This window comes from Danaus plexippus, assembly GCF_018135715.1.
Source record: "Danaus plexippus chromosome 9 unlocalized genomic scaffold, MEX_DaPlex mxdp_26, whole genome shotgun sequence".
NCBI classification, from domain to species: Eukaryota; Metazoa; Arthropoda; class Insecta; order Lepidoptera; family Nymphalidae; genus Danaus; species Danaus plexippus.
In genome coordinates, this window is record NW_026869848.1 from 4063622 (window position 1) to 4088750 (window position 25129).

The window sequence follows — 25129 nt, forward strand, 5'->3', positions numbered from 1 at the left end:
CAAATTCATACGTCTCCCTTGTCCCGTATTACAGAGCCAAATGTTCCCTCTTTTTGTCATTCCATTTGATGTCCTTAACTTTCATCTTCAAATTTTTCTTGATTTTTCCATTGATAAAGGTTCTCCTATTGCAAATGTTCAATTTCAAAATTACTTAAAAGAGCACTGGTCTGATTGGCTCTGTATTTATACGGATACCTCAAAAATTGCTGATCAGGGTAATGCTGGTTCTGCTGGTTGGATCCCAAAATACAACATTATTGTAAATTTTAAATTTCCTTCCGAATTATTAATTTTCACTGCGGAGTCTATAGATATTTTGGAAGCAGTGATTTGGTTGAGTCCCTTAAGCTAAACAATTCTGTTATTTTTAGCGATTCTAGCTGCCTCCAGGCTATTGCAAGGAACCCTTTTATATTCAAACATTCAAACTTTCAACCTATTCCTACATTTTAAAGATTAAAGATATTTTCTTTCGCTGTCAAACTAATAATATGCAAGTCAGTCTTGCATGTACCCCTGTCCACTTGGCTAAGCTTCTCATAAAGGACAGCTCTCTCTGTGAGTGCGGTCTTGATGAAAGATCCCCAGATCAATTTTTTTTCACTTGTCCTCGTCTGTCTTCCTCTCTCTATGATCTCCTCCCCCCCCGATATCCCCCGCCCCATTGACTTTAAGTCCTTACTCTTTTTTGTTTATACTCCTTTTGCTTATATTCTATGTTCCTTTACTAACCAAAATAGCATCAAGCGTAGCGTAAACTGTGTGTCCTTTAATCAACTAACCATTTGTATATATAGTGTGCGTCTTTTCTAGTTTGTTTTAGATAAATCAACATTTTATCTCTCGGTGAACAATCTCAGCAGTATCAAAGTTCTTAGTCTCTAGTCGCAACCTTGTTCATTCACAAATCCCTCCTCTTTACATAGTTCAATATAATATTCAGTATATAAGGAAGCGCCACTTATTAAGAAGAAGAAGACAAAAAGGTAAAAACTCGTATTCGTATCGACAAATCTTGCCAAGAAATATATGTATGCTTAATCTAAGTTGGCTATAAACGAAGCGTTAATAATGTTTCAATCATTAATCTTCGCATATTTCGTATTTAAGGATACATTTTTTTACCTATCTGGTACACCCTACATGGCTACTGCATGACATAAAGTATCCGCTGCTCAGAGGGTAAACAAGTTAAAACAGACTCCGAGCTGCGTGTAAATTAAATTATACAAATTATTACAATTACAACGCTGGAAATACTAACGAAATATGCTAATAAAATGTTTTGGTGAGATGCATTTTGAACTTTACATACCTACCTACATTAGTTTATTACTTTTCATACAACAATGTAAAGACAATTGAAGAAATTATCAACAAATAAGAAACAGTGAAATTTAAATACAATAAAAATAATTATTCCCATAGAAATATTTTGGAATATATTATAACATTTTAAAACTAATTCTATCACAGATAGTAATGGTATAGAATGATCAGTGATTATTCTAAGATAATTTTTACACACAACTTTTTTTGCACTTTCGTTAGTGAATGTAAAATTAATAATATTACTTCATTAATCAAATTAAAAATGAAATGGCTTAAGATTTTTTTTTTTATTATAAAAATAAGGACTATTTTTTTTTTTAAATATAGATACTAATTAAATTGAACTAAAATACTGCAAAGCGGTAATTTTACTAAATTAAACATGGGCACGTACATATATACTTTACAAATGACATATTCACTTCAGTATGTATTTTCATAAGTAATTCATTTTTTATTTAAATAATGATTGCATTTATAATACACTTTATACCTTGGTGACCTTATTGATAGTTACATACATACATACATACATTTTATGATGAAATATTGAAAGAAATATATCTTTTTAATAATACATTAATAAAATTAAACTATTTTACACATTAAAATAGAAGTTATTATATAGAGAGAAAAATAGTGCGTGGAGTCCCTCCTCGCGGAAGAAGTGAAACCTCGTTATGTGGAATTAAAAGTTGGAGGAGGTAGAAATCAATTTTTACTGTACTCACATTGTTTCTTTAAACTTTATAAAGATTACTTACAATTCACAATTGACCCACACATTTACTCTCGCTCCGTTTATTTCTATTCCCCCACCCCAGGAGCGTTGAATGTTTAACGCAACCTTGTTAGAAGTCGCATCAGAAGTTTCACTTCAATTATATAAAAACTTTTTATTCTATACCCAATTCGTATATACATTTACAGTAGGTGTTAAGATAATTTATAAATAACGTGTAATATATTTATATAACTGATAATATTCACCGAGAATATTCAATCAGCATATCTTATTTTCGTTATATTTAGTTAGAAGCAATATTTCTTTCCAGAAATGGAATTAAAAACAAAACTTATCCCATTTTGTATTAAGCAGAATGTTGCTACTGAAATAAAATGTTTAAAAACGATAGCCTCCAGGAATAAGACAATATTACTGATATTGTTATATTATCTTTTTTAAAGGGAAGAAAATTCTTTGAACTTTGTATGACTTCTTACTGGCGACGTTTAACATTTAAAGATTTAGAGTTAAAAGTCCACGGCTATACAGTTGTAATATTTGTAAAAAAAAAAACTATCTAATCTAAGGTTAAACTTGTTTGGCAACAAGTTTAACCTATCAACTATTAACATACTTAAGAAAAAAATTAGTTTTCAATTCCTTGGTTTTTGCATGTCCGTTATTAAATTTTGTATACATGATATCAATATCAACAACAGTATGTACCATACCTAAATTATTTTTTTTACATCCGACTGGGCGTAGGTCCAATGAACATTTGAATGGACATAAACCCTATCATTACATATAAATGTATTCTTTTTTTACTCATTGTCATAAAGAAATGTATTAAAAAAGCAAGCTTATTGTATTTTATGAATCACATTCTATATATTTGCATTTTTCTAATATTATATTCACCTCAGTATGTTATATCCTCATAAATTTAATCAAAGCCCATCGATTGTTGACACGTTGTTTGTGGACTGTGATCTTGATGGCAATATGTTCAGACCATCCTCTTTCGTTGTTGACGAAGTTCTGAAATTAAAAAAAAAATTATAAACATAAATCACATTATATATTAACTAATTAGTCTACCGAGTTGAGACATGAAATGCAACTAAAATAATAGGAAATATGCATATAATTTAAAAGTTAACCAATATATTCATACTTAATCTTAATTGCTAAAGAATGTACTCATATAAATACTTTTACAAATTTACATGTTTTTACTATTAAATTTTGAAAACGCCACGCTATTGGCGGTTCAAAATGTGACGTCATCGAATGCTGCCAATGACATTTCATCAGGTCATTTGTATGATCATTTGCTTGTTTTGCTCGTGTTTAAGGTAAATTATTAGTGTTCTTTGAGAATTATGTACTGAGAGCAGTAACTTCTTGTGAAAAAAGGCTCACCACAATGACTGAAAGTGGTTTTCTCATGGCACATTGAGGTAATCTACCTCAAATCAACGTATTTATGATGACTACGTACTTTACGAATAATCCTAACTTTACATCTGCTAAAGTTAAAAGAGTTTTTTTTAATGTGAAAGGTGGAAAACGAGCAGACGGGCAGTCGGGCAGGGGTGCTTTTTAAGATATTCTCTAAATGATAATCACTCTACTCATATCTGTCAATAAAATATTTATATCCCACACTTTTTTTTATTCACGCTATTATTAATTTATATTTATTGAAATTTTTAACACTATTCTTAATTTAAATTTATTAAAAATTTTTTTCTATTTTTTAGTTCGGTTTTCTATAAAAAGCATGTTTTTTAGTTTTTTTTTACAGTAGAACTGAAGCATTGTTCTGATTTGTAAGAAGTGACTTTAAAGGTTTTAAAAACATAATTATTATTAACAATATTATGTTCTTCCATAACATTAAGATAATAATATTTATGTTATAGTCATAAAAATTGGAAATCTGTGAAACAGACGCTTTATTGTTAATACTCCGATAAATACGGTGACGTCACAAAATAAGAAAGCCAAAATGACGGCGTTTAAATGAACCAAAAATTATAGTAGTTGTAATTATGTATTTATTTTCAGCTTACGTAGTATAATTATGCAAGTGTTTTATATTTTTTGTCTATAACTGGTAATGCTTTAATTTTTTGGTCATAATAACTCGTAAACTGAATTAAAACAATAAAAAAATCAAGCATATCCAGTATTAAAAACTTCTGATAGAAGACCAAAAATATTGATGTGTATTGATTATTTATTTGACGAAATAAATCCATATAGAATCTAGCAAACAGGAACGTATCTATGAATTTATAGAAAACAAATCAATTTATTTTTTTCATCACATCTTTAGATTTAAGCAATTTTAAAGGGATGTCTGAAAATAAATAGCAATTCGGTTAGCAAAATGGTGAGCATTACCCAAAGAAAGGCAGTAGTGTAGTGAGAGCGGCGCGACTGGTGCAGTTCCTTAGTTCGGGTAGCGACAGCAAAACATGACGCAAATAGGACTGCAGGGCTACACGGCGAGACTCCACCACGCGCGTGTCCTGATATACACAGGCATACGTGCACATTACATACACATATAATATATAACCAAGAAAATTGGTTTGGTTTTTGGAAATGAATCTTGGATTCAATGGCCATCAATTGATTTGTTAAGGACTTATATTTTATATAAAATTTAAGTATATTTAGGTTTTATAATAATTCTAACTTCACTTATATGATATTGTAGCAATTATTTTTTTAATGAGTTACAAGATCACGCTCTTTGTATTAATGACAATTCTGTATGCTACTAACTCTACACATATGTTGTATATGTACTATTAACACTCAATTATTCACAGTAGCATCGGTTCATTGTAACATTTCATATAATAGTAATAATGAACAATGAGCAAAAATATTTGTACTCACTCGTTTCCTTAACGTCTTCTTGGGGGGAAAATTGTAGCTGGCTATATCGGGATGGCACTTTTTAAGTTGCGTGTGCAGTTCATGGAACTTGGCATATCTATGGTACACGTTCCATTCTTCGCTGCCAAGCTTTAGGAAAACCTTGGAAAAATAAAACATATAGATTATGGTTCACATTTTCAGCCAGTTATATATTTTTAAATACCGAATACTTGCAACTTCGTCCGCCATTATTATTGTTTTAATGCAACAGTTTCCCCATGCAAGTTAAAATATCAGTAAGCAGGTAGTGCTTATAAAAACATTAATATTAAATTTATATAACATAATATTTTTTTGAAAACTAGAACATTGTATTAAAATATTTCTATTACATGTCTGTATAAAGGGTACTTAATGTTGACGACAATTTAATCTTATCTTCTTATGCATTCGAAATTCAAATTAAAATATAAATTATCAGTGGTTTCTTTTCCGTAATGACAATACATTCAAAATTCTCAGACAACAACTACACAGTTAGTATCAAAACAAGTTAAGGGTTCTAATTAAATATGATATAAAATACCTGATAAACATGATACGTCTGAGTTTTTTTGCCAACCAGGAATGCACTTGGTATGTAAGCCTTGACGTTTGACTCGGGCATATCGAGCACTTCCAAACCGCTGGTCTCCAAATCTTGTAAACGTCGTTGTAAATGTTGATTGAACTCCATAAGTTCTGCATGCATTTCTGCTACCTTAGATAAATAACATGTCTTAATAAATATAATTCATTACCTACATATATTTATAGTTACAGAATCCTAATGTAAAATATATATGTATGTAATTATATTCTTAGCTTAGAATTTCATCATCATCATCATCATCATCATCAGCCTATAGGAGCCCACTACTGAGCAAAGCCTCATCTCACATGGAGAATTTAATAGATTAAAATTTACCTGAACCAATTTTCTCTCATACATATCTATTTCTTGTTCTGTATTTTCGTTGTCCTTCATCGCTCTACCCATCTCCACAGCCGACATATAGTTTCTGATTTGATCTTTTAATCTATCATTTTCTCTAAAAAAAATACAAATAAAATTTAAAAACTGCAATAAACGTTAATTTCTATAAAACCTCATACTTACTTGCTTAGATCTATAATGACTTTTGCTAGTTTATGTATTTTCTCTTTACTCGACGCTTCATACTGATTGAACTTTATTTGCAAGTTCATAAAGTCCTTTTCTCTGCTATCTAAAGCGGAACTGACGCTGTTGTTATCGTGAGTCTCGTCTTCTGTGAAGCAAAGCTCCAAACATGATGTACTTCCATCTATACTTCCTGCCACCTCTTCACTGTCACTCTCCGATAACTTGAGACAATTCACACTCAAATCCGACACGTCGTCTTTAGCATTCTTATCTATACTGTTCTGTGAACTGGAAAATATTTCTTTGGCGCTTTCAGATAACTTCGATAGTATTTGCAGTGGATTTTCCATTGCCTTAACGCTGTCTGGAAAGAAGTATCTTAGACTGTTCCTGTAATCCGAACTAGTTGGTTCACTGTTTGATGCTTTTGGTACTATTTTAGGATCTGGTGAGTTAAGACACGTAGCGGGTGCACTACTCCAGGAACATTCTGTAGCACTCTGTATTGTATCCAGTGATCTCTTCTGTGTAACTTCCTTTTTATCATCAACTTTGTCAAAAGAAATAACCTGTTTAAATGGCTTACGTTTTGAATTGCCAGACGTCCTAACAGGTGTGGGTACTGGTATTAATAGCTCGGCTTTGTTTATATTACTGGGTTGTTGTGATTCATTCATCTCTGCTCTGTCGATTGATAAAGCAAACAGTATGGTTGATAAGCCTGGAACAAAGTTGATAACATTACTATAAACAATATAGTGATTTAATAAATGTTTTTTTAAACATACCTTTGGCTATACCGGGAAGTAATTGTGCTTCTGGACTCCTAACAAATGAACCTTCATCATAATATTCTGCTAGAAGGCCATGTGAGATCCAGCTCTGCAAATACCTGTCAAACATTATATATTTTCAATTTACAAACTAACTTTATCATGGTAGTGTTTGATGCGCTTAGTTTTCCTTAGTGCAGTATTAATGAATATTTTATATTAATAAATTATAATATTATCTTAATATTATAGCATCAAAGAGTAACAAATAAACATAAAGTTTTTTTATAAATGTGTATGTTAAAGACAAAGTGTAGATATATCCATAGGGCATAGCATATACATATGTATATATATGTATATTGCATAGTTAACAAAAATTGCAATATAGAAATAAATTTCTGAGCTAAATTGAAAATACAATAGAATAGAATGGGCCAGATTTACAAGCAAAACATACATCTATCAATATTACATTTAATAGTACTAAAATTCAAACAGGAAAACTTCTCATTATTTTAATAGTTTAATGAAATCATTTTTAACTTGTTTTGATAAATGTAATAATCACCTTTCCAGGGACCTCTCATTTAGTGAGGCTCGTAAGAAAGCTCGAAAGTACCCCAAAGGAGTGTTAATGTGTGAAAGTATTTTGAACCTTTCCTTCTCATGTTTTGTAAGATGAAGACAACTGTAGCTCCATAAAGAATTCCCTGAAAACAAAAAAACGACTTTGTAATATTATTTATATTTAAGAAAAATATTTTTATCAGAATATTTTGACTCACCAACATTTACTATATTAAAGGTGAAATTTAATCCAGCTGTAACAAAATTCTGTATTGTGGAATTTGAAAGACTTGTTTTAAGTCCATGGCTCAATAATTTTTCCCATTTTTCACATAAGTTAACTATTCTGTCAAAATATATAATTAAACTAAATAAACACATTCTATTTTATGGTAGTTTTAACCCAACTATCTCTCAGAAACTACCAGCTCTCAGAGAGTATTATATAACATTTTATCAACTTTTTTGTTATTTAGTATATATAACAAAATAATCTAAATACCAAAAAATTCAGTTATTTCGAAGTGATAAAGACAATTACAGGTTTAATTTTAAAATAAAAATAAAAAATACACTACCTTATGTCATCTTCTGTTGCCAATTCAGATTTACCACCAAAACGGTGTTGACAATTATCAACACAGACTTGTAGCTCACGCAAAGTAGCTAGGCCAAGTTCAAGCCTTCTCTTTATATCGTCCTTGTTATCTATTACGTTTGCTAGGGTATTCAAAATTTTATTGTTCTGAAACAAAATTTGTTATCAGTAAAAAATTTGAATAAGATAGAATTACTTAAATTGTCCCTCAAGCGTTGTCATAATTTAATGAAAAACTTGCTTTACTTATAGGTCTTCTAAATTATATTGATACTAATTACTGTACATAAAACTAGTGTAAGACATACCATTATTCATTAAATTTTGATTTTGGAAGAATTAAATTTATCACAAAATTTGTTCTTAAAGTGTGAGAAAGTAATGTAATTTTATTAAGATTAACATTTATTTATTAGACATAAATACAAATACAATCACAAATGATGAATTATCGATGACATCTGACATAATCTTGTTATGAACGTCACTGTCAACGTTCACCCTATTTTTTTAACAATACGTAATCCCTATAGATTCACTGAAAAAATATTTTAATGATTTCCTCTATTATATAAATTATATATATAAATGTATAATATTATGTGACTATAGAAAACAACATCAGATACTTTTTGATGCAACTAAAAAGGAAAAATATAAGTATGTATAGAAATAAGTTACCTTATAAAAGTTTCTATAAATAAAGTTAATTCTTTTTAAAATTATTTTTGAACCTTTAATAACTTAAATCCATTGTATTCACAAATTGTATATCAATAAGAATAAGTTTCCTGGCATCCAATTTTTAGAACTTTTCTCATGGCATTTTCTTGACTATGAAAAGAATAATTTAAATAATTGTTTTAAACTTATTTTTTCATTTTAAACTTATTTTTTCATAATAAAAAAAAATCTTTTTTTAATAAAATGACGTTTTTATACAATATAATCCCTTTATAAAGCTCATTATTTTATAAGAAAAATTAGTGTCGAATGAACTTTGCTTCATCATTTAGTAACCCAATACAAATTGTTAAAACATTTGCTTTTATACAAAAATAGGTTTTGTTATTAAAACAAATAAAAAAACTCATTCATTCATAGTCAGTCATTTCGATCTTTGAAGCTTTAACCAGATCCGGTTTATTAAAATAACAAGAAACAAGATGGCGTGTACGTTTGTGCGTGACTTGTAATGTTGAGTGGGTTGTAAGTTGTAACTTTTGTAAACTTTTTCATCAACTTGCCTACATGGTCAGTGTGAAAATTAGTATATCTTAAACAATTCTTTGAAGAGTATTTATCATTTATGTTCGTATTATATAAGGTTCTTACGTTTAATTTCATTTTATTCCTTAAAAGTTACTTTGTGTAAGTCTTTTACCATGAGTAATTACGAAGATGACCAAAGTGAAGATGGAGAATTAGCACGTAGTCCTGTGCAAGACGAAATGGATTTTAGGTAAGAGATTGAGGTGTAATTGTATTCAAATAGATATATATTCGACACAAAAGTAGATAACTGACAGGTTATATTGATCCATTTATTGCGCATTGTCCTGTCGTATTTAGTTTTGTTATATTTCTATTCGTAGTCTCTCCGATGAAGATCGAGATAACGCAGATTCCTTAGTAATTAAACCACCACAAGCAGTTATTCGTTCTCATCGAGACAAAAGGAATCATAAGAGATCTGTAAAGGACAGATATAAAGAAAGTGTTCGAAAGGATAAAAAACACCTCTACAGGTTGGTATTTTTATTGTTTATGTTAATTGTGAGCTATATTATTATTATCGAATAATAATAATCATATTATTTAAGGTCTGACTCATTGCTCTGGGGATGTACAACAAAATAATTATTTTTTCAACAGGGAACGTGATAAGTCGGAAAAAACAAAACGTGAGTTCAGTAGAAATTTAGAACGTGAAGAAATGCCTAAAGATTATTACAAGGAGAAACAATATTATAGAGAAAAGGAAACATATCGGGAGAAAGACATTCGTGACAAAGACATGTATCGTGAGAGAGAGGTTAGAGAAAAAGATATTTATAGGGAAAAGGATATATACAGGGAAAAGGATCCATATAGGGAAAGGGAGCATTATCGCGAGCGAGAAGTGTATAGGGACAATGCATACAGAGAAAGTGCTAGACCAAAAGATGTTTACAGGGAGAAAGAGGTTTACAAGGATAAGGACGTTCAAAGGGAGCGGGACATATATGTCACTCGTGATCGTCAATATAAGTATAGTGAACCTGAGAGAAAACGCATGGAAAATGATAGAATAGAGTCGCGGCTGAGGCTTCTTGCTGATGATGGTAGACCCAATCAAAATAGTGAGAAAGAGAATAGGGATAAGACATCTGGAGATAAGGAGTTAGAAGATTTAAGAAGTAGGTTACTTAGCAAAAGAATTACTAAAGAATTACAAAGTCAAGATACTAAAAAGCATGCACAATATGATAGGGACACTAAAAAGCATGTTGAATATGAGAGAGATAAGAATTCTGATCGTCACTCTTCTTCTTTAGATAAACATCAGCAGGAAAGAAGAAAAAGATTGCTTGAAGCAGGTTTGTGTTACACTTTTTTGTTACAAATTATTTTGAATCATATTTACTTATTTTTTTTATACATGATCTTTGATTAGATCAATATATAGAAAAATTATCAGGTATTTGTAGTATTCAATATGATAAGGAATCTATATACAAATATTTTATAGCTAGAATTGCATTTTACTAATTATTAATTTATTAAATACGTGTAACATTGTGTCATTAAAAGTATAAAATTTTTAGAACGAGAGATGGTAAAGCGGAAACATGAGTCTCGGGTAGAATTGGAAGCGAGACGTGAAGAACGTCGACGTCGCGGTAAGAAGAGATCTGTTTCACCTGAGGACAGCTCTAATAAGAAAAATAAAACAGAACATTCTCCTAATTATGGGGACTCTGTGGTTACTGTGTCAGATGCAAGTGATGTGGAAATGAAGAGCGATTCTGGCCATTCAGAACCTGAGGAAGGTAGGAACAGATTCTGTAATGTTAGTTTTACAACAGCAAGTCTTTTGAAAATTTTAATAGATTTGAAATAAATATTCAAAGAAGGTTTTGTGGAGCAAGGTTTTGTGAATACATTATGCACAATCATGAAACAGAATTTAAAAAGCATTTGTTATTTATAGGGGAACATTCAAATACAGAAACTGAAGAACATAGCACAGAGACCGAATCTGATTCAGATGGTGGGGGAGAGTCCAAGTCTGATAATGAGGTACAAGAAGAAAAAACTATGAAACAAGATCATAAGGATAACATAAGTGAAAAGGATAAGTCCAGGCAAAATTCAAGATCACCTGTTTCAATCAAGTCCAATCACGAGAGTCCGTCTTCACATGATTCCAAAAGGTATGTTTATCAAATAAATGTTATTAATAGACAATTTTATATTATTTAAGTGAGATGTTCTACTAATTTTATAGTAACTAACAAAATTATGTGAATCATTTTAATACTTAAATTACCTTTTGATTCAATAAAAAGTTGACAAAGTAGGAAATAAAATAATTTTCTCAATCATGAAAGTGAATTGCTTCACATACAGGAAAAACCCAACATTTTATGTTACAAAAACCTTTGGTATAAATGCAGTGATGGTAGTTGCATTCTATTATAAATTATTTAGTATGTAAATAAAATGTATAAATATTATTAACTCATGCTTTAAGTTGTTTGTTTGAAATTTGAATGTTGTTTCTAACAAGCAGAAGACTCCACTGCCATTGTGTGGTATGTTATTGACCTTATTAATAGATACAGGGTTAATTTGAATCAACTTCAGTTTAAGATGATAAAAATATTCACTATTCCTAATGCTTTAAGTGTTTCACTATCTTGTGTGAGATAGTGAAAAAAATTATAGTATCATTATATTTAAAACTTGAAGGTCACATTCACGTTCAAAGAGTAGAAGTCGTTCGCATTCTTTCTCACCTCCACCGCCTGGAGAAAATGGTAAAACTGAAACAGTTGAAAACACTCAGGAAGATGATGAGGAAGCCAAATTAAGAGAAGAGGCAATCAGTGCTCTTCCACCATACTATCCAGCCCTACAGGTATGCTTATTTTTTTACTACAGGTATGATTTTGTCTTGTGTTTTAAAAAATATTATTTAAGATTTGTGACAAAAAAAGTTTTTCATCTTTTCTATAATCTTTGTAGCACCAAGTAAGCTGCCACTGCAGCCACTGTAATCATCAGAGCTATGGTTCTTGTCCAGATATCTGCTAATGAACTTATTTTTATAGGGTTGTAGATCGGTTGAGGAGTTTCAATGTCTCAACAGAATAGAGGAAGGCACATATGGAGTTGTTTACAGAGCGCGTGACAAAACTACGGAGGAAATAGTCGCTTTGAAACGACTAAAGATGGAGAAGGAAAAAGAAGGATTTCCCATCACATCATTGAGAGAAATCAATACATTGCTTAAGGTAGGATCAAAGTCTCTTTTTTTATTTATTCTAAGCTCACTTGAGCCATCGTTATGCATCAGTGCTCACTTTTTGAAGGTACACAAAATTTCGTTTTCTCTATGTATTTCTAAGCAGCTTGTTTGGGCCATGAGCTGCCAAGCACTCGATGGCTCTTGTGTGAAATCACAAAATTAATGCCTTGTATTTTATTCCTACAGGCCCGGCACCTCTTACCTGAAGAGGGTTGTGCTAGAGGTGTGACCCAATTGCAAGGGTTAACAACTTCGATACACGGGCGGGCCTAAGTATCTTATAAGGAATTTATTCCAGGGGAAACCCTCAAATGCTCTCCCTCTACAAACTATATGTTCAATGAAAAGTAATTTTTTTTATATCTCAATATTTTATGAACATCGAAAGATTTCTGAAATGGCAATACAAAATGTTAATAACTATCAAGCATTAGGAAGAACAGCTGACATCAAGAACAAAGGTAAATCTGTAGTAATGAGTACTAATATTGAGTCATTATAAAGGTAAATATTACTACTAGAAATGGCAGATACTAATTAGGTTTTTTATTAATGATATATAGTTATAAGCTACTGTTAAAAGCATGACAAAGAAATGTAAAATTATAGTAAGATGTGAAATGTGATTAAAGGAAACAAAATTGTATGATATTAACATCTGATTTTGTAATTTGCATGTTGATCAACATTTATTGGTTGATAAATGTCAACCAAAAAAGAGGTTAGTGTCTAGGATATTATCCTTATAATTATTTAGAAAACAGCTATGCTGATGAAGTTGGATTTAATGTCTAGAAAATTTAGTTCCTCTTAAGGTCATTTTCTAGGTTTTCTCCTGCTATCGAACTTCCCAATTCTTAATTTTATTATTTATTATAATTTTGTTAAAATTAATCTCATTGAGGCATCAAAATGATTTCCTTAAACACATCTTAGAGGCAAATAGATTCTATCATCTTGGTCTCTTTCACTTTTAGTTTAGGTTTTGCAATTATTCAATTCTCAATTTTTCATAGTCCCAAATTTCATACTTGAATTTTTTGATACAAAAAATCAAATTTTACTGTGGTTCATATTCTTAACTGAAATATAGTTTGAAAATTATTTAAAGATGATATGAATTTTGCAGTCAAAATGATTTTATAAGTGATTCTGCAAACATTAATCAATTAAAATATTTTTTTATGTATGGTTAAAACTAAAGTACATTTTTATGTATGGCTTTGTATGTTGTGAGTATTTAATTTTTTGGATGATTCCAATGCTGTCCAAGTTCATGAAACAATTTTTTAGTACTTCAAGATGTATGACTTTGTGGCTTATAGTTTCATTATAGAGATTACTTTTTTTGGCATAAACACATAGGCATTTAAGTGAGAAAAGTAAGGAAAGTTCATTCTGGAATATTTTAATTTAAGTAACATAGATTTTTCCTTCATAAATTAGAATTACTTAGTTGCTATTCGTTTTCTCAGTTTTTGATGTATACATTCCTTGCAATGTAAAATTCTTTGTTACCTATATTTACTTTGTTTTCAAATGGATTTTCTTGAATTCATTTTTTCTTTTTTTTTCTTAATATGTTAATTATTTTTTGTGTTTACAAATTACCTACTTGGATATTTTGATTGTTAAACGTTTCGCTTCCTCATTTTTTAAGTTATTATCCATTTCATTGAAGCAGTCCTCTATGAAACTAGTTTCATCCTCTCTAAATAAATGGACAATAATCTCAACATTGCTACTCCGTATTAGAAAATTGGTTAAAATGTTGTTATGACAAACACCTTACAATGTCTTCATTGTTGTAAAAACCAATTCAGCTCATTAATTAATTAAGAGCCATTACTCTTATATGCTTTCTATATTAAAAGCTCTCCTTAAGTCCTCATTATATATGCTCCAAATAACCAATGGGCAATTTTATATATTTTATTTTTAATTTTTTTCCGTGCCTCGAGAATCTTTACTAAATTTTATAAATAGCTGTGATATTCAAAATATTATTAATTGTTTGGTTACAATTTTTTTTTGCATAAAGTTTAAGCTAAAATTCTGCTTTGAATGCAAATCGTTAAGTTTTTGGGCAGATAGATTATAAATAAATATAAATTTATACCCCCATAACATTTTTTTTGCAAGTAAAAAAAAACACTTGGTTTCATTTTCGACATTTTTGAGTTAGTATACTATATTAGTTCTACTTTGAAATAATTTGATGGGAATATTCTCACAAAATGTGAGAACGTATTTGTAACTCATTTGTTTTCTTTTAATAACCATTTTATTATCTAAGTAAAAAACTAAAAATATTTTTTGTATTTGACATTCTCTGTCTATTGAAATAGAATATGTAAGTTTTATAAAAATACTCATCCTAGTGTGAGTTTAATAAAAAAAAGAAATTCAGAACAAAGTTAGTAATTTTGTTCAATGTTTTTGAAAATTTACTCAATTTTATATGAAGAGGTTCATATAAATTAATTTTTAATTTCAGATTGTCTGCTATTTTTGAACTTAGAGGGGCTTCTAAGGGTCTAATCCTTCCTTATCTCTTATTTAGAAGGTTTGATCTCAAGCTAGAAATCCCATTTTTATGTTATAGATTTTTAATTTTCCTCGCATTAATATGCTGTTGCTCTTTTCCATTTTTTGGAACATTTTGTTTAATCCATTTTTAAAGTACTAAAAGAGATAATATAATGTTATCTTTTCTTTTTTTTACTGTTTATCTATATATTTGTTTTGTTGACATAAGTCTTATCATTTATTTTTGTATTTTAACATTAAGCTAATGTTTTAAAAATAGCCCATTATTGCAAACAGCAATCTGTTTGCAATTTGATTAACAGAACACATTTAACTTTAGGCCATCATAAATTAATAACTACTTCAAAGAATCAAATCTTCGAAAGAATTTGCAATAATAGTAAATGATTAAAATGCAGTGGTTGTCTTGTATGATGTTGCTAAATACATATTTTTATCATGAGTTTTAGTGTCAGACAAACATACAAGTTAAAAGAATTTTAATTAATTGTTTATGAAAAAATTATAAATTTATTCCAATATCTTATAATATTAAGCCAATTTATGGATTTTAATAAAAAAAATAATTTGATCACATTTCAGCATTTATAACTATGCTATTAAATTTTACTAATAAATTATTTAAATCTGCAGCCGATTTGCCACTTGAAATATTCTTATAAATACAAATGTAATAATAATGAATATAGTGGCTGTTAAGTTATAAGTCTACCTCATAGTGTAAAATAAAGTTTTTGTAAGATTCAAAAACAATAAAAAAATCTGTTAGCTTTTTTATGCTGTCTAATCATAGACAGCAAGCAATCAACAAGAAACATTATTGGATCTTATGTGAAAATCTTTTAAGGTAATGAAACTAATGACAAATCTGTTAAAGATGTTTTGTTTAATAATAAACCCTCGTTATTAAATGCAAGATAATTTATTCACAATAACTTAAACTAAATTATTTTACCGTAATCCATCATTAGATAAACTATAATAATAATCTTGCATTTATTATATTATATATAGGTTGTCTCAGAACCAATTTTAATTTATTGAATTTTTTTACTATCTTAAGCATGCTAATCTATCTCGGTGTTAAAAATCTGTATAGAAATGACCATTCGTGCCGTAAAACTTACATTCCAAATAAGGAAAGGACTTTGTAGTGTCATTCACTAAGCTGCTTCATAATGGTTTAAGGGTACTCTGATAGGTCTTCATTATAAAATTGAGGTTATTTGTTAATTAGAATAAGTAGTACTTAGTAGTTTTTCTATTGCCATTTCAGATCTTATGATGTTCATTGTAACAGAAATTTAATATGACCAGAAAAAAATGCAAGACATTAATTTTATGATTTAAGTCTACAAATGATATTTCCTTAGATACGTTTTATATATAAGAATCTATAGTCATCTCATCCCATGTATAATGTGTTGTGTTAAATTTTTTTTACACAGACAAAGCAGGGTTAATATAACTAATGTGTTATATCTATATTATGAGTTTCTTTTTAAATTATTGGCCAGTATGTATGGATTTGGTCTCAATTGTCTGTGTTGTATATATAAGTAAGGGTAAGGTTGTTTGTAAAATCTGAATGATACAAATATATATATTTTTTGAGTGATTATTTTTGTATATTATGTTACGAAAATAAGATTGTCTTTTAGATTTTACAAATATTACAATCATGTAATTTTTAAAGCGTCTTTTAATAAGGAGAGAGTACTATCACTTGATTACTTAGTGCTTTGGCTGATAGATTATAAAATTTGCTAGACCTTGAGAAAAACAGGACAAGTTTTCAATGATTCTTATGTGAATGTCTGTATAAAAATGTATATATTTATGTATAGCTTTTATATAAGTAAGTATATTCTTATATATGTATATATTTCAAATATTTCAGCAGTTTCTGGGAGAAGTTTTAAATATATTTTCAATATAAGTAAAATTATAGTTTTATAAATAGTATTTTACTATATGATTCACGCTTCAAAGGATGACAAAGTTCTTTACTTGGTTTTTTTTTTGTTATAGTGATACAGGTTGATGATAATTCAGGAAAAATAAGGGGTCATATAAATATTAGGTGGCTAATTAGCAATGAATGCGTTTTTTTTTATAACAAAAATATAATCAAAATATTTTTGAAATCTTTTAATATATATTTTTATTCACCATACAATTTTTCTATTAAGTTTATAAAGGTATTATAAACTATTAGATATAAGCTGGTGTACTTGGTATATTTTGTTGGAGATTTTCAGGTGTGAGGTGATAATAATTTGTTGGTGGGTAGCCAGGCCGCTTTAGTACTAACAAGTCGCACATTCTATTCTTTTGTTACAGGGACAACATCCCAACATAGTGACCGTGAGGGAGATAGTAGTTGGTTCTAATATGGACAAAATATTCATTGTCATGGACTATGTGGAACATGATCTTAAAAGTCTCATGGAAACTATGAGGGAAAAGAAACAAGTATTTCTACCAGGTAATTATGGTTTTAGTTAACAATAACATTTTATTTATACACAGTATATATATATATATATATATATATATATAAGTATATATATTGATTGTGAAAGTTGTATGAATGTTATATGTGAAGTATTTTTTCAGGTGAAATTAAATGTTTAATGACTCAGTTACTCAAGGCGGTACACCACTTGCATGATAATTGGATTTTGCATAGAGATCTTAAAACCAGCAACCTGTTGCTATCACATAAGGGCATATTGAAGGTATAGCAAAAGTTTCATTTCTTCCTTTTATGTGAGAAATGTAATTTACTCTGTAGTATAAAATATAAATGTATACAAAATAAAAACAAATAGAAAATTTATAAAAAATTTCACTTTTCATATGTATTTCATATTTTGTATTTTTTTTTTATTAAAAAAAGAAAAACAGACTTGTTATAAAAATATTTACAATTTTGCAATTACAGTATGCAATTCTAATGAACTACTGAATTCTATTGAATTGTTATTGATAAGAAATCATGTGCATTTTTGTTGACGAGTTCAAATGAAAAATATTTAATATGTTATCTAAATGTTCGTGAAAGTTAAAATTTGTTACAAAATTTTTGTACATTATTTATTTCCTGTCATTAGGAACATCAAAATATTTGAAATCATTTACGCATATTTGTAAAAATACTACATTTGCCATTTCAGGTTGGTGATTTTGGTTTAGCTCGTGAGTACGGCTCCCCCCTGCGGCAGTACACTCCTGTGGTGGTGACGCTCTGGTACCGGGCGCCTGAGCTGCTGTTGTGCTGCAAGGAGTACTCCACGCCCATAGATATATGGAGCGTGGGATGCATCTTCGCCGAACTGGTCACTATGAACCCACTGTTCACCGGCAAGAAGGAAATCGACCAACTTAATATTATATTCAAGGTCTGTTTTTACTTGATTTCTGCATAAAGACAATTTGGCGAGTGTTTTTGATTATGTAATTTATAATTTACTTTATGGTGAACGGAGAAAAACAAAATCCTGGCCGCAAATGTCTTCTGCAAACAATTTTACGTCAAAACTTTTTAAGTCGCGAAATTTATTTGGCGTTTATTATACAAATTGTACGGATTTAAGGAAAATAACACGCAATATGCTATGAACGTCGGTTATTATTATTTATTTAATATCATGCTAATAATCTGCACTGCTTGTGTAGGAATTGGGAACACCTTCAGAGTTGCTGTGGCCGGGATACAAGGATCTGCCGATCGTTCAGAAGATGACGTTTGCTGAACATCCGTCTGGGGGTCTGCGGCGGAGAATAGGCTCCGACCTACTGTCCGAGGCGGGCCACTCTCTACTACAAGGCTTCCTCACATACAACCCCGCTAGGAGACTGACAGCGGACGCAGCTCTCGAACACGCTTATTTCAAGGTTGGTCAAGAGGATTAACTAATTTTGAACTTATACGAACCTTGATTAAAATTCAAATAAAAAATAAATAGCGCGTGGAGCCCCTCCTCGCGCAAGAAGTGAAACTGCGTAATTGTAAACAACTCAAAATAAAATACTATTAATATGTATATACTAACCTATTAAATGATATATATGTGTATCAAACCAAACTAAAAAAAATAATTAACCTTGTAAGTATATTAATATAGAACAAGTACGTATTTCAGCTAATTTCACGACGCTTACACTGTTTACTATATTGAAATAGAACTATCGAATATATAATGAGCTATATTTCTATGTTAACAGGAGCAGCCGGTCGCCATCGAGCCGGCCATGTTTCCTACATGGCCAGCGAAATCGGAGGGCAACCGTCGCACCACCCACAGTCCGAAGCCGCCGGCGGGCGGAGCGGCCTACGCCCAGTACGCTCGCTCCGACGACGAGGCCCTCGGCTTCCACGTGCAGAACCGCTCGCTCAACGTCGCTCCCGGCTTCTCCCTTAAATTCTGATAGTGTGCTCGATATGAACGATAACTACGCGAATGATTCGTAAGAGAGATGTAATATTTTTGAAATACATTTTACGATTATACCGTTAGTTTATAGACCTTGTGTAGTCGATACATGTGTCAGGTCACTATACAGGAAGGTTTTTTGTAAAGCTTCACGTTATCATTTATAAATGTGACTAAAACTGTGTTCATTTATTGATTATATACAAATTTATTTTTTTTAAAGTGATGTGCGCTAACATTGTCCATTAGCACTGTTTGTTATTCGTTGACGACAACTGTTACACTGACTCAAGGATACCTCAGAAACTAATGTGATTAAAGATTCTATTTGTCTCACATGAATATCGCGGTATTCATTGCTAATGTAGTAATAAAATGTACTTGAATTATACTAAGCATTTGAAGTTGGAAGTTCAGTCGTTTTGTATAACGCGCGTCCGGATCGGAAAACACTAGTTCCAGTGACTGTTCTCAGCGCCATACAAATGTTTGAAATTACTTTTTTTTACTGTTAATTACTTGCTATTATCAGAATAACTAAAATTCACCTGTCTGGGTCTATAAATAATAAAAATGAAACACTCTATGTATTTATAATGATTTTTATGTAATTAGCAATAAATGTAAATATTTCAATTGGATAGTGTACCTCAAAAGGGTAAATTTAGTTGTAGAAATAATATGGTACAATATATATGTTTTGACAAGAGTTTATTTGTTTTATTCAGTTCGGTTCCGATATTCCCGCCATAGACTTGTTATTAACGACCAGCATCCAGCATGTCTTTCGGCAAGCCGAGAAGGAAGTTTATGAGATCACCATTACGTTTTTCCCATCGATTTCTCGTATTCTTCAAGGTGTCCAGATATATACGAGCCTTTCCAAATTCTTCTTCGTAGTCATTTCCGTCGTAATCTCGGTCGATGTACTGAAATAAAACGGTCGGTAAGCAAGTGCTCTATTAATTAAGCAATGGCTAATAATAACGTACGACTGACATAAAACTGATAACTCTCGATTTCAATGTTAAAAAGGTTTCGTGTATAAGGATTGTTACAACGAAAACATTTAGTAATATATATTACTTAATTTATCACGTGGTGTGATAAGGAGGAATTTGTATTAATTAATAAAAGCGTCGCTTTGTCAGTTGGGTATCTGAGATAAAGTCCCTGCGTCATCGGTCACATGAGCACAATAGTTTCTGATTAAATTTCAGCCTGAATGATATTGACTTTTTCATTTTATTGGTATTAGTGACGCATGCTTATGGTCTCATTATAAGGTGCCCCTCTAGTTATACGAGTTGTTCTAAATTAGCCATAATACATTTATTTTACGTAAAATGTTAATGATATGTTAATAGTCAAAGGAAATAGTTCAGGCTAGTAGTTAGACAGCGTAACGTACTTCATTACAAATATAACAGAATTCTATTACTCTCGGAGACTCGTTATCTTTATATATCTTTGTACCGTATCTCGTTTGTTCTATTTCTACTCAAATTGTTTAGTATACAAGCGAGTTTTTATAATAGAAAATGTTTATTTAGTTTTTTTATAAAAAAACTATCATTTAAATTCGAAGTTTATTTTTTCTTCTTAAAACTTTCTATTCATATAATTTATGATTCTACGTAAAAAAATCTAACTACGTCTATAAATTGCATTCAATGAAGCCATTTGCCAGTTAAACACTACACAGCGATAATATTTTCTTTACTTTTCTATTAAGTCACTATTAACATTAGAGATTAAGTTTTCTATTATACTTGGCACAAATTCCTTAAATGAAATTCCTAAATGGGGTAAATATGGTTTCCACTTAGTTTATTTAGACCAGAAGTATTTGGACGAAAATTTGTTTACAAATATTTTAGTGGCAGTTATCTCAGAAAATTTTTGTCTGATCAACTGTTTAATTTGTTGTTTTAATAAGTATAAAAACCTGTAATTGCAGGCATTACACAAATTTATTTGAATTTTCTTTTATCAATGTATAAATTAAATTAACGCTGATAATATTAATATAAAAAATAATTTATTTAATTGCAACAAATTTTACAAGTTATGGTCGGTTTTTATTCATTGGTTTATTACGTTTATATTTTGTTGCTAAAATGTTGAGTAAAATATTATTAAATTATTTGTATTTTGACTAAGTAGGGCCTGTAAAAAGTCTGTTCCATATTACCTCTTTGTCCAAACCACTTTGTTCTAGTTTGTCTTTCAAATAGAGTTCGTAGCTGGGAGAGCTAACTCGATGTGAAGATATTTCAGGCATGATGAAGAGCAGCATTGCGAAAGTTAAAAACTGTAGTAAGATGGACATTCTAGAAAAAAAAATATTAAAATATTGCTCTTTTAGTCAACAAGAGTTACATTTTTTTACATACATACTAATTGTATTTATTGCCCACGGATAAAGTTTTATGGATAGGAATTTTATTAAGAGTTACACTTACTTTTCCTTTTTTTAAATCAAATTCTGTAACAAAAACGAAAGCTGCTGTCAGAATATAAACTAAGTCTGATAAAGCTTACTTGTTAATTACTAAACCTCGGTTGGTGGGGCAACACAAACACGGGGGGTTACGATGAGATAAACCAACTAATTCCCACCACTTGAAAGCTCATATTAGGAACTAAGCATTACACCCATACTGTTTTGCGTTTAAGTTTAATTAAAAATATCAATAAGTACAACAGTCTCGACTAGAGTACAAAATTAAAGTAAAACATATCAATTACATAAACAAAAAATACGACAGAGGGACAAATAAAAGACGGCTTTTGAATATGTAAAATAGTATTATTGATGAGTTGTAAAATAATATAAAAAAAAACATTTTTGTCGTTCGGTTTGATAGAGAATATTTAATAATTATTATAATAATAGGTATTGGAAGATAGTTAAGGATTTAACAATATATTGAAAAGAAATTATAACATTTACTCAGCAAGAAGCAGATTAGATCTAAATTTTATTTGTGATATCTTTGATCCACTGCTCCAAACTCTCTATCTGCTTCGACACTGCTGATTTAGATGTTCCTCCCTCGGTCGTGTATTGTTCAACACTTGACTCCCAAGAAAAGATTTTTCGTAATTCTTTTTCTGTTCCGAATTCAGGACTATAAAAGCAAAAAAAAAGAATTATCATCCTCATCACAAATATAAACTTTGATTTGATTTGGTCTCATAAATTTAGAAATAGTTTTCAGGACATGGGGGATAAGTTCTAAATATCTAAACAATCTTACTGGCAAGCAAGGCAACATCTTATGTGATTCATGTTTATGAAAAAGTATCTAGTGTATACCATATGGTAATATATTCCTGATAAGGTAGTGTTTGAAGATCATGTCCTAGTTCTGCGGCTCGTCGCAAGACCGCGCCCACAGTGTGGTGAGCTCGACGAAACGGCACTCCCCCACGAACTAAGACGTGGGCCAGATCAGTAGCGAGCATTCCAGCATCTAATACACCTACTGACCTTTCTTCATCGATCTGGATTGTAAAGTTTGTTTCAAAATTTAAAATACTTCTTTTGTGTAAAATGAGAATTTGAAAGCATTCGTCTTGATTAAAATACAGATCTGTTGTTCATAGAAAGCTCGAAATTATGATTTCATTAAGATTTGTCAGGCAAAAATATTCCCATCTAAATACTTCTTTTAGGTCTTAGGAGATACTAGTACTACCAGTAAGACACGTCTTATCCTAAAAGTTATAATTTCGGTTTTAGTTTGTAAATACCTGCATGGTTTCCACAGTTCCCGCTGTAACTTTAATGCAATCGAGCAATCTATCATAAGATCTAAATAATACTTCTTTATCCGATTGCAAGTCTTTATTGTAAGTGCTGGGCAAGCCTTTTAATATGCAGCTAAAGGAAAATGCATCACCAAGTAGAAGGCCGGCCGCCCCCCTCACTAGTTCTAAGCCATCTGGATTTCTTTTTTGGGGCATAAGACTGGATCCGGTTGAAAACTGATCCGAAAGTCTTATAAAACCAAATTCTTGCGTGCTATATATGATCAGATCTTCGGCTAATTTACTCAAATGAACTCCACACAGCGAAGCCCAGTTGAGATATTCGACTAAAAGTAAGTTAATCTGTAGATACATAATGCATAAAGATCCATAAGTAATTTAAAAAAAACACACACAAATTACCGATGTGATCCCTCGATCCTACAGCATACATGGAGTTAGGCGTACATTGTTTAAAACCTAAACTTTCGGCCAATCTCTTTCTGTCTATTTGCAAGGCACAACCAGCAATAGCTCCACTGCCTAAAGGACTACAAGAAAGCCTTTCAACGATCTCTTGTAACCGTATAATATCGTCTCGAAACATCCATGCGTAACTAAAAATATAACGAAAAGTTAAAGTAATTATGTAGATTTAGTAGGTAATTTATGTATGGAAATAACTTTGTTTTTAGGAATAGGTATAACTGATATTATATATTTTACCTTAACAAGAAATGACTCCAGCGGATTGGTTGGGCTCGTTGCAAATGTGTATATCCGGGTGCAATGATATGAATTTCTTTTTTTGCCCGTGAAATGAGAATCTAGAGAAAACATATTGTTTAATTGAGTCGTCATATTTTAAGACGTTTGCACGGTTTCTTAGTGAATAACTTAATAGATTAACATACTGATAGCAGTTGACCTATTTCTTTCTTTATATGTTGTAACGATTTTAGCATCCACAACTTAGTGTTTGTTGCTGACTGGTCATTGCGACTTCTAGCGGTATGTAGTCTTAGAGCAGCATCACCCGCGTACTTTTGAAGACGTCTTTCAACAACAGAATGGATATCTTCCTCGGGATCATTGAGTCGGCCGTTGATACAGAGTTCTTGTTCTATATCATCTTCCACCTTTTGAATTATTAAAAGAGAGGTTGATTAAATTTCAAATAGGTATTTATATTTAATTCATATATCACGTAGTTCAATATTTACTTTTTTTAATCCGCTCTGAATAGCTGTGTTGTCATCTTCCGAAAGGTGACCACTGCGGTGTAATTCGTTTGCCCAAGCCTTACTGCCTCGGATGTCTTCATGGAAGAGTCTGACATCTATACCTAAAGAGTCATTTAAACGTCTTAGTACCGATGATGGTTCTTCTCCAAAGCAACCGCCCCAAAGTTGATACCTGTCCTATTTAATTAATATAAATAAAAAAAATATATTAAAAGCTATTGATTAAAAATAAAACGTTTATAATTTTTAAAACACTTACTAAAGAGGACATTTCAATAGTAAGTCAGAAAGTAAACTATATAAACTAGAAGCTATTTTGTTTGAATAAAACTTTCATATCAGTATGTTCCAGCACGTGAACTAAAATAAATAAAGTTTATTATTGACTGATACGTTTTACAGATATATCTCATGTGATATCAAAAGGTCTTAAGGTTAACAATTTAGGTACGGAGTTATGTTGACCTGATATATTTTGTCAATTTTATATTAATTAAATATTCATAGTATTCACTATATGACGAGCATACAAATTTTTAGTTTATGAAATAATTCTCTCAA

At 30.5% G+C, this 25129-nt stretch overlaps 3 protein-coding genes across 6 annotated transcripts; 1 reads left to right on the forward strand and 2 right to left on the reverse strand.

The window, feature by feature from the left end:
- Positions 1 to 2621: 2621 nt before the first annotated feature.
- LOC116767614 (sorting nexin-29-like) lies at positions 2622 to 8514 on the reverse strand. Its single transcript, XM_032658018.2, has 11 exons — positions 8375 to 8514; positions 8047 to 8213; positions 7687 to 7814; positions 7470 to 7611; positions 6914 to 7017; positions 6120 to 6846; positions 5928 to 6051; positions 5547 to 5720; positions 4979 to 5119; positions 4475 to 4602; positions 2622 to 3103 (listed from the first exon to the last, which is right to left on the reverse strand). Exons 1-11 carry the CDS (start codon positions 8375 to 8377, stop codon positions 3013 to 3015), a joined length of 1929 nt encoding a protein of 642 aa, XP_032513909.1. The 5' UTR covers positions 8378 to 8514; the 3' UTR covers positions 2622 to 3012.
- Positions 8515 to 9218: 704 nt separating this feature from the next.
- LOC116767239 (cyclin-dependent kinase 11B) lies at positions 9219 to 20277 on the forward strand. Of its 4 annotated transcripts, none has more exons than XM_032657485.2 (13): positions 9219 to 9528; positions 9662 to 9814; positions 9942 to 10465; positions 10604 to 10645; positions 10874 to 11098; positions 11260 to 11482; positions 12021 to 12189; positions 12383 to 12565; positions 17473 to 17617; positions 17749 to 17870; positions 18309 to 18533; positions 18811 to 19029; positions 19360 to 20277. In XM_032657485.2, exons 1-13 carry the CDS (start codon positions 9452 to 9454, stop codon positions 19561 to 19563), a joined length of 2511 nt encoding a protein of 836 aa, XP_032513376.2. In that variant the 5' UTR covers positions 9219 to 9451; the 3' UTR covers positions 19564 to 20277. The 4 variants fall into 4 exon arrangements, with proteins under 4 accessions (XP_032513376.2, XP_032513374.2, XP_061383502.1 ...); XM_061527518.1 differs by having other exon boundaries at positions 9246 to 9320; positions 9429 to 9528; positions 9942 to 10645; XM_032657483.2 differs by having other exon boundaries at positions 9942 to 10645.
- Positions 20278 to 22359: 2082 nt separating this feature from the next.
- Positions 22360 to 24956, reverse strand: LOC116767761 (argininosuccinate lyase). Its single transcript, XM_032658231.2, has 8 exons — positions 24828 to 24956; positions 24548 to 24745; positions 24239 to 24463; positions 24051 to 24151; positions 23748 to 23941; positions 23328 to 23671; positions 22891 to 23078; positions 22360 to 22702 (listed from the first exon to the last, which is right to left on the reverse strand). The coding sequence occupies exons 1-8, from the start codon at positions 24837 to 24839 to the stop codon at positions 22546 to 22548; spliced, it is 1419 nt and encodes a 472-aa protein (XP_032514122.2). The 5' UTR covers positions 24840 to 24956; the 3' UTR covers positions 22360 to 22545.
- Between the last annotated feature and the right edge of the window lie 173 nt (positions 24957 to 25129).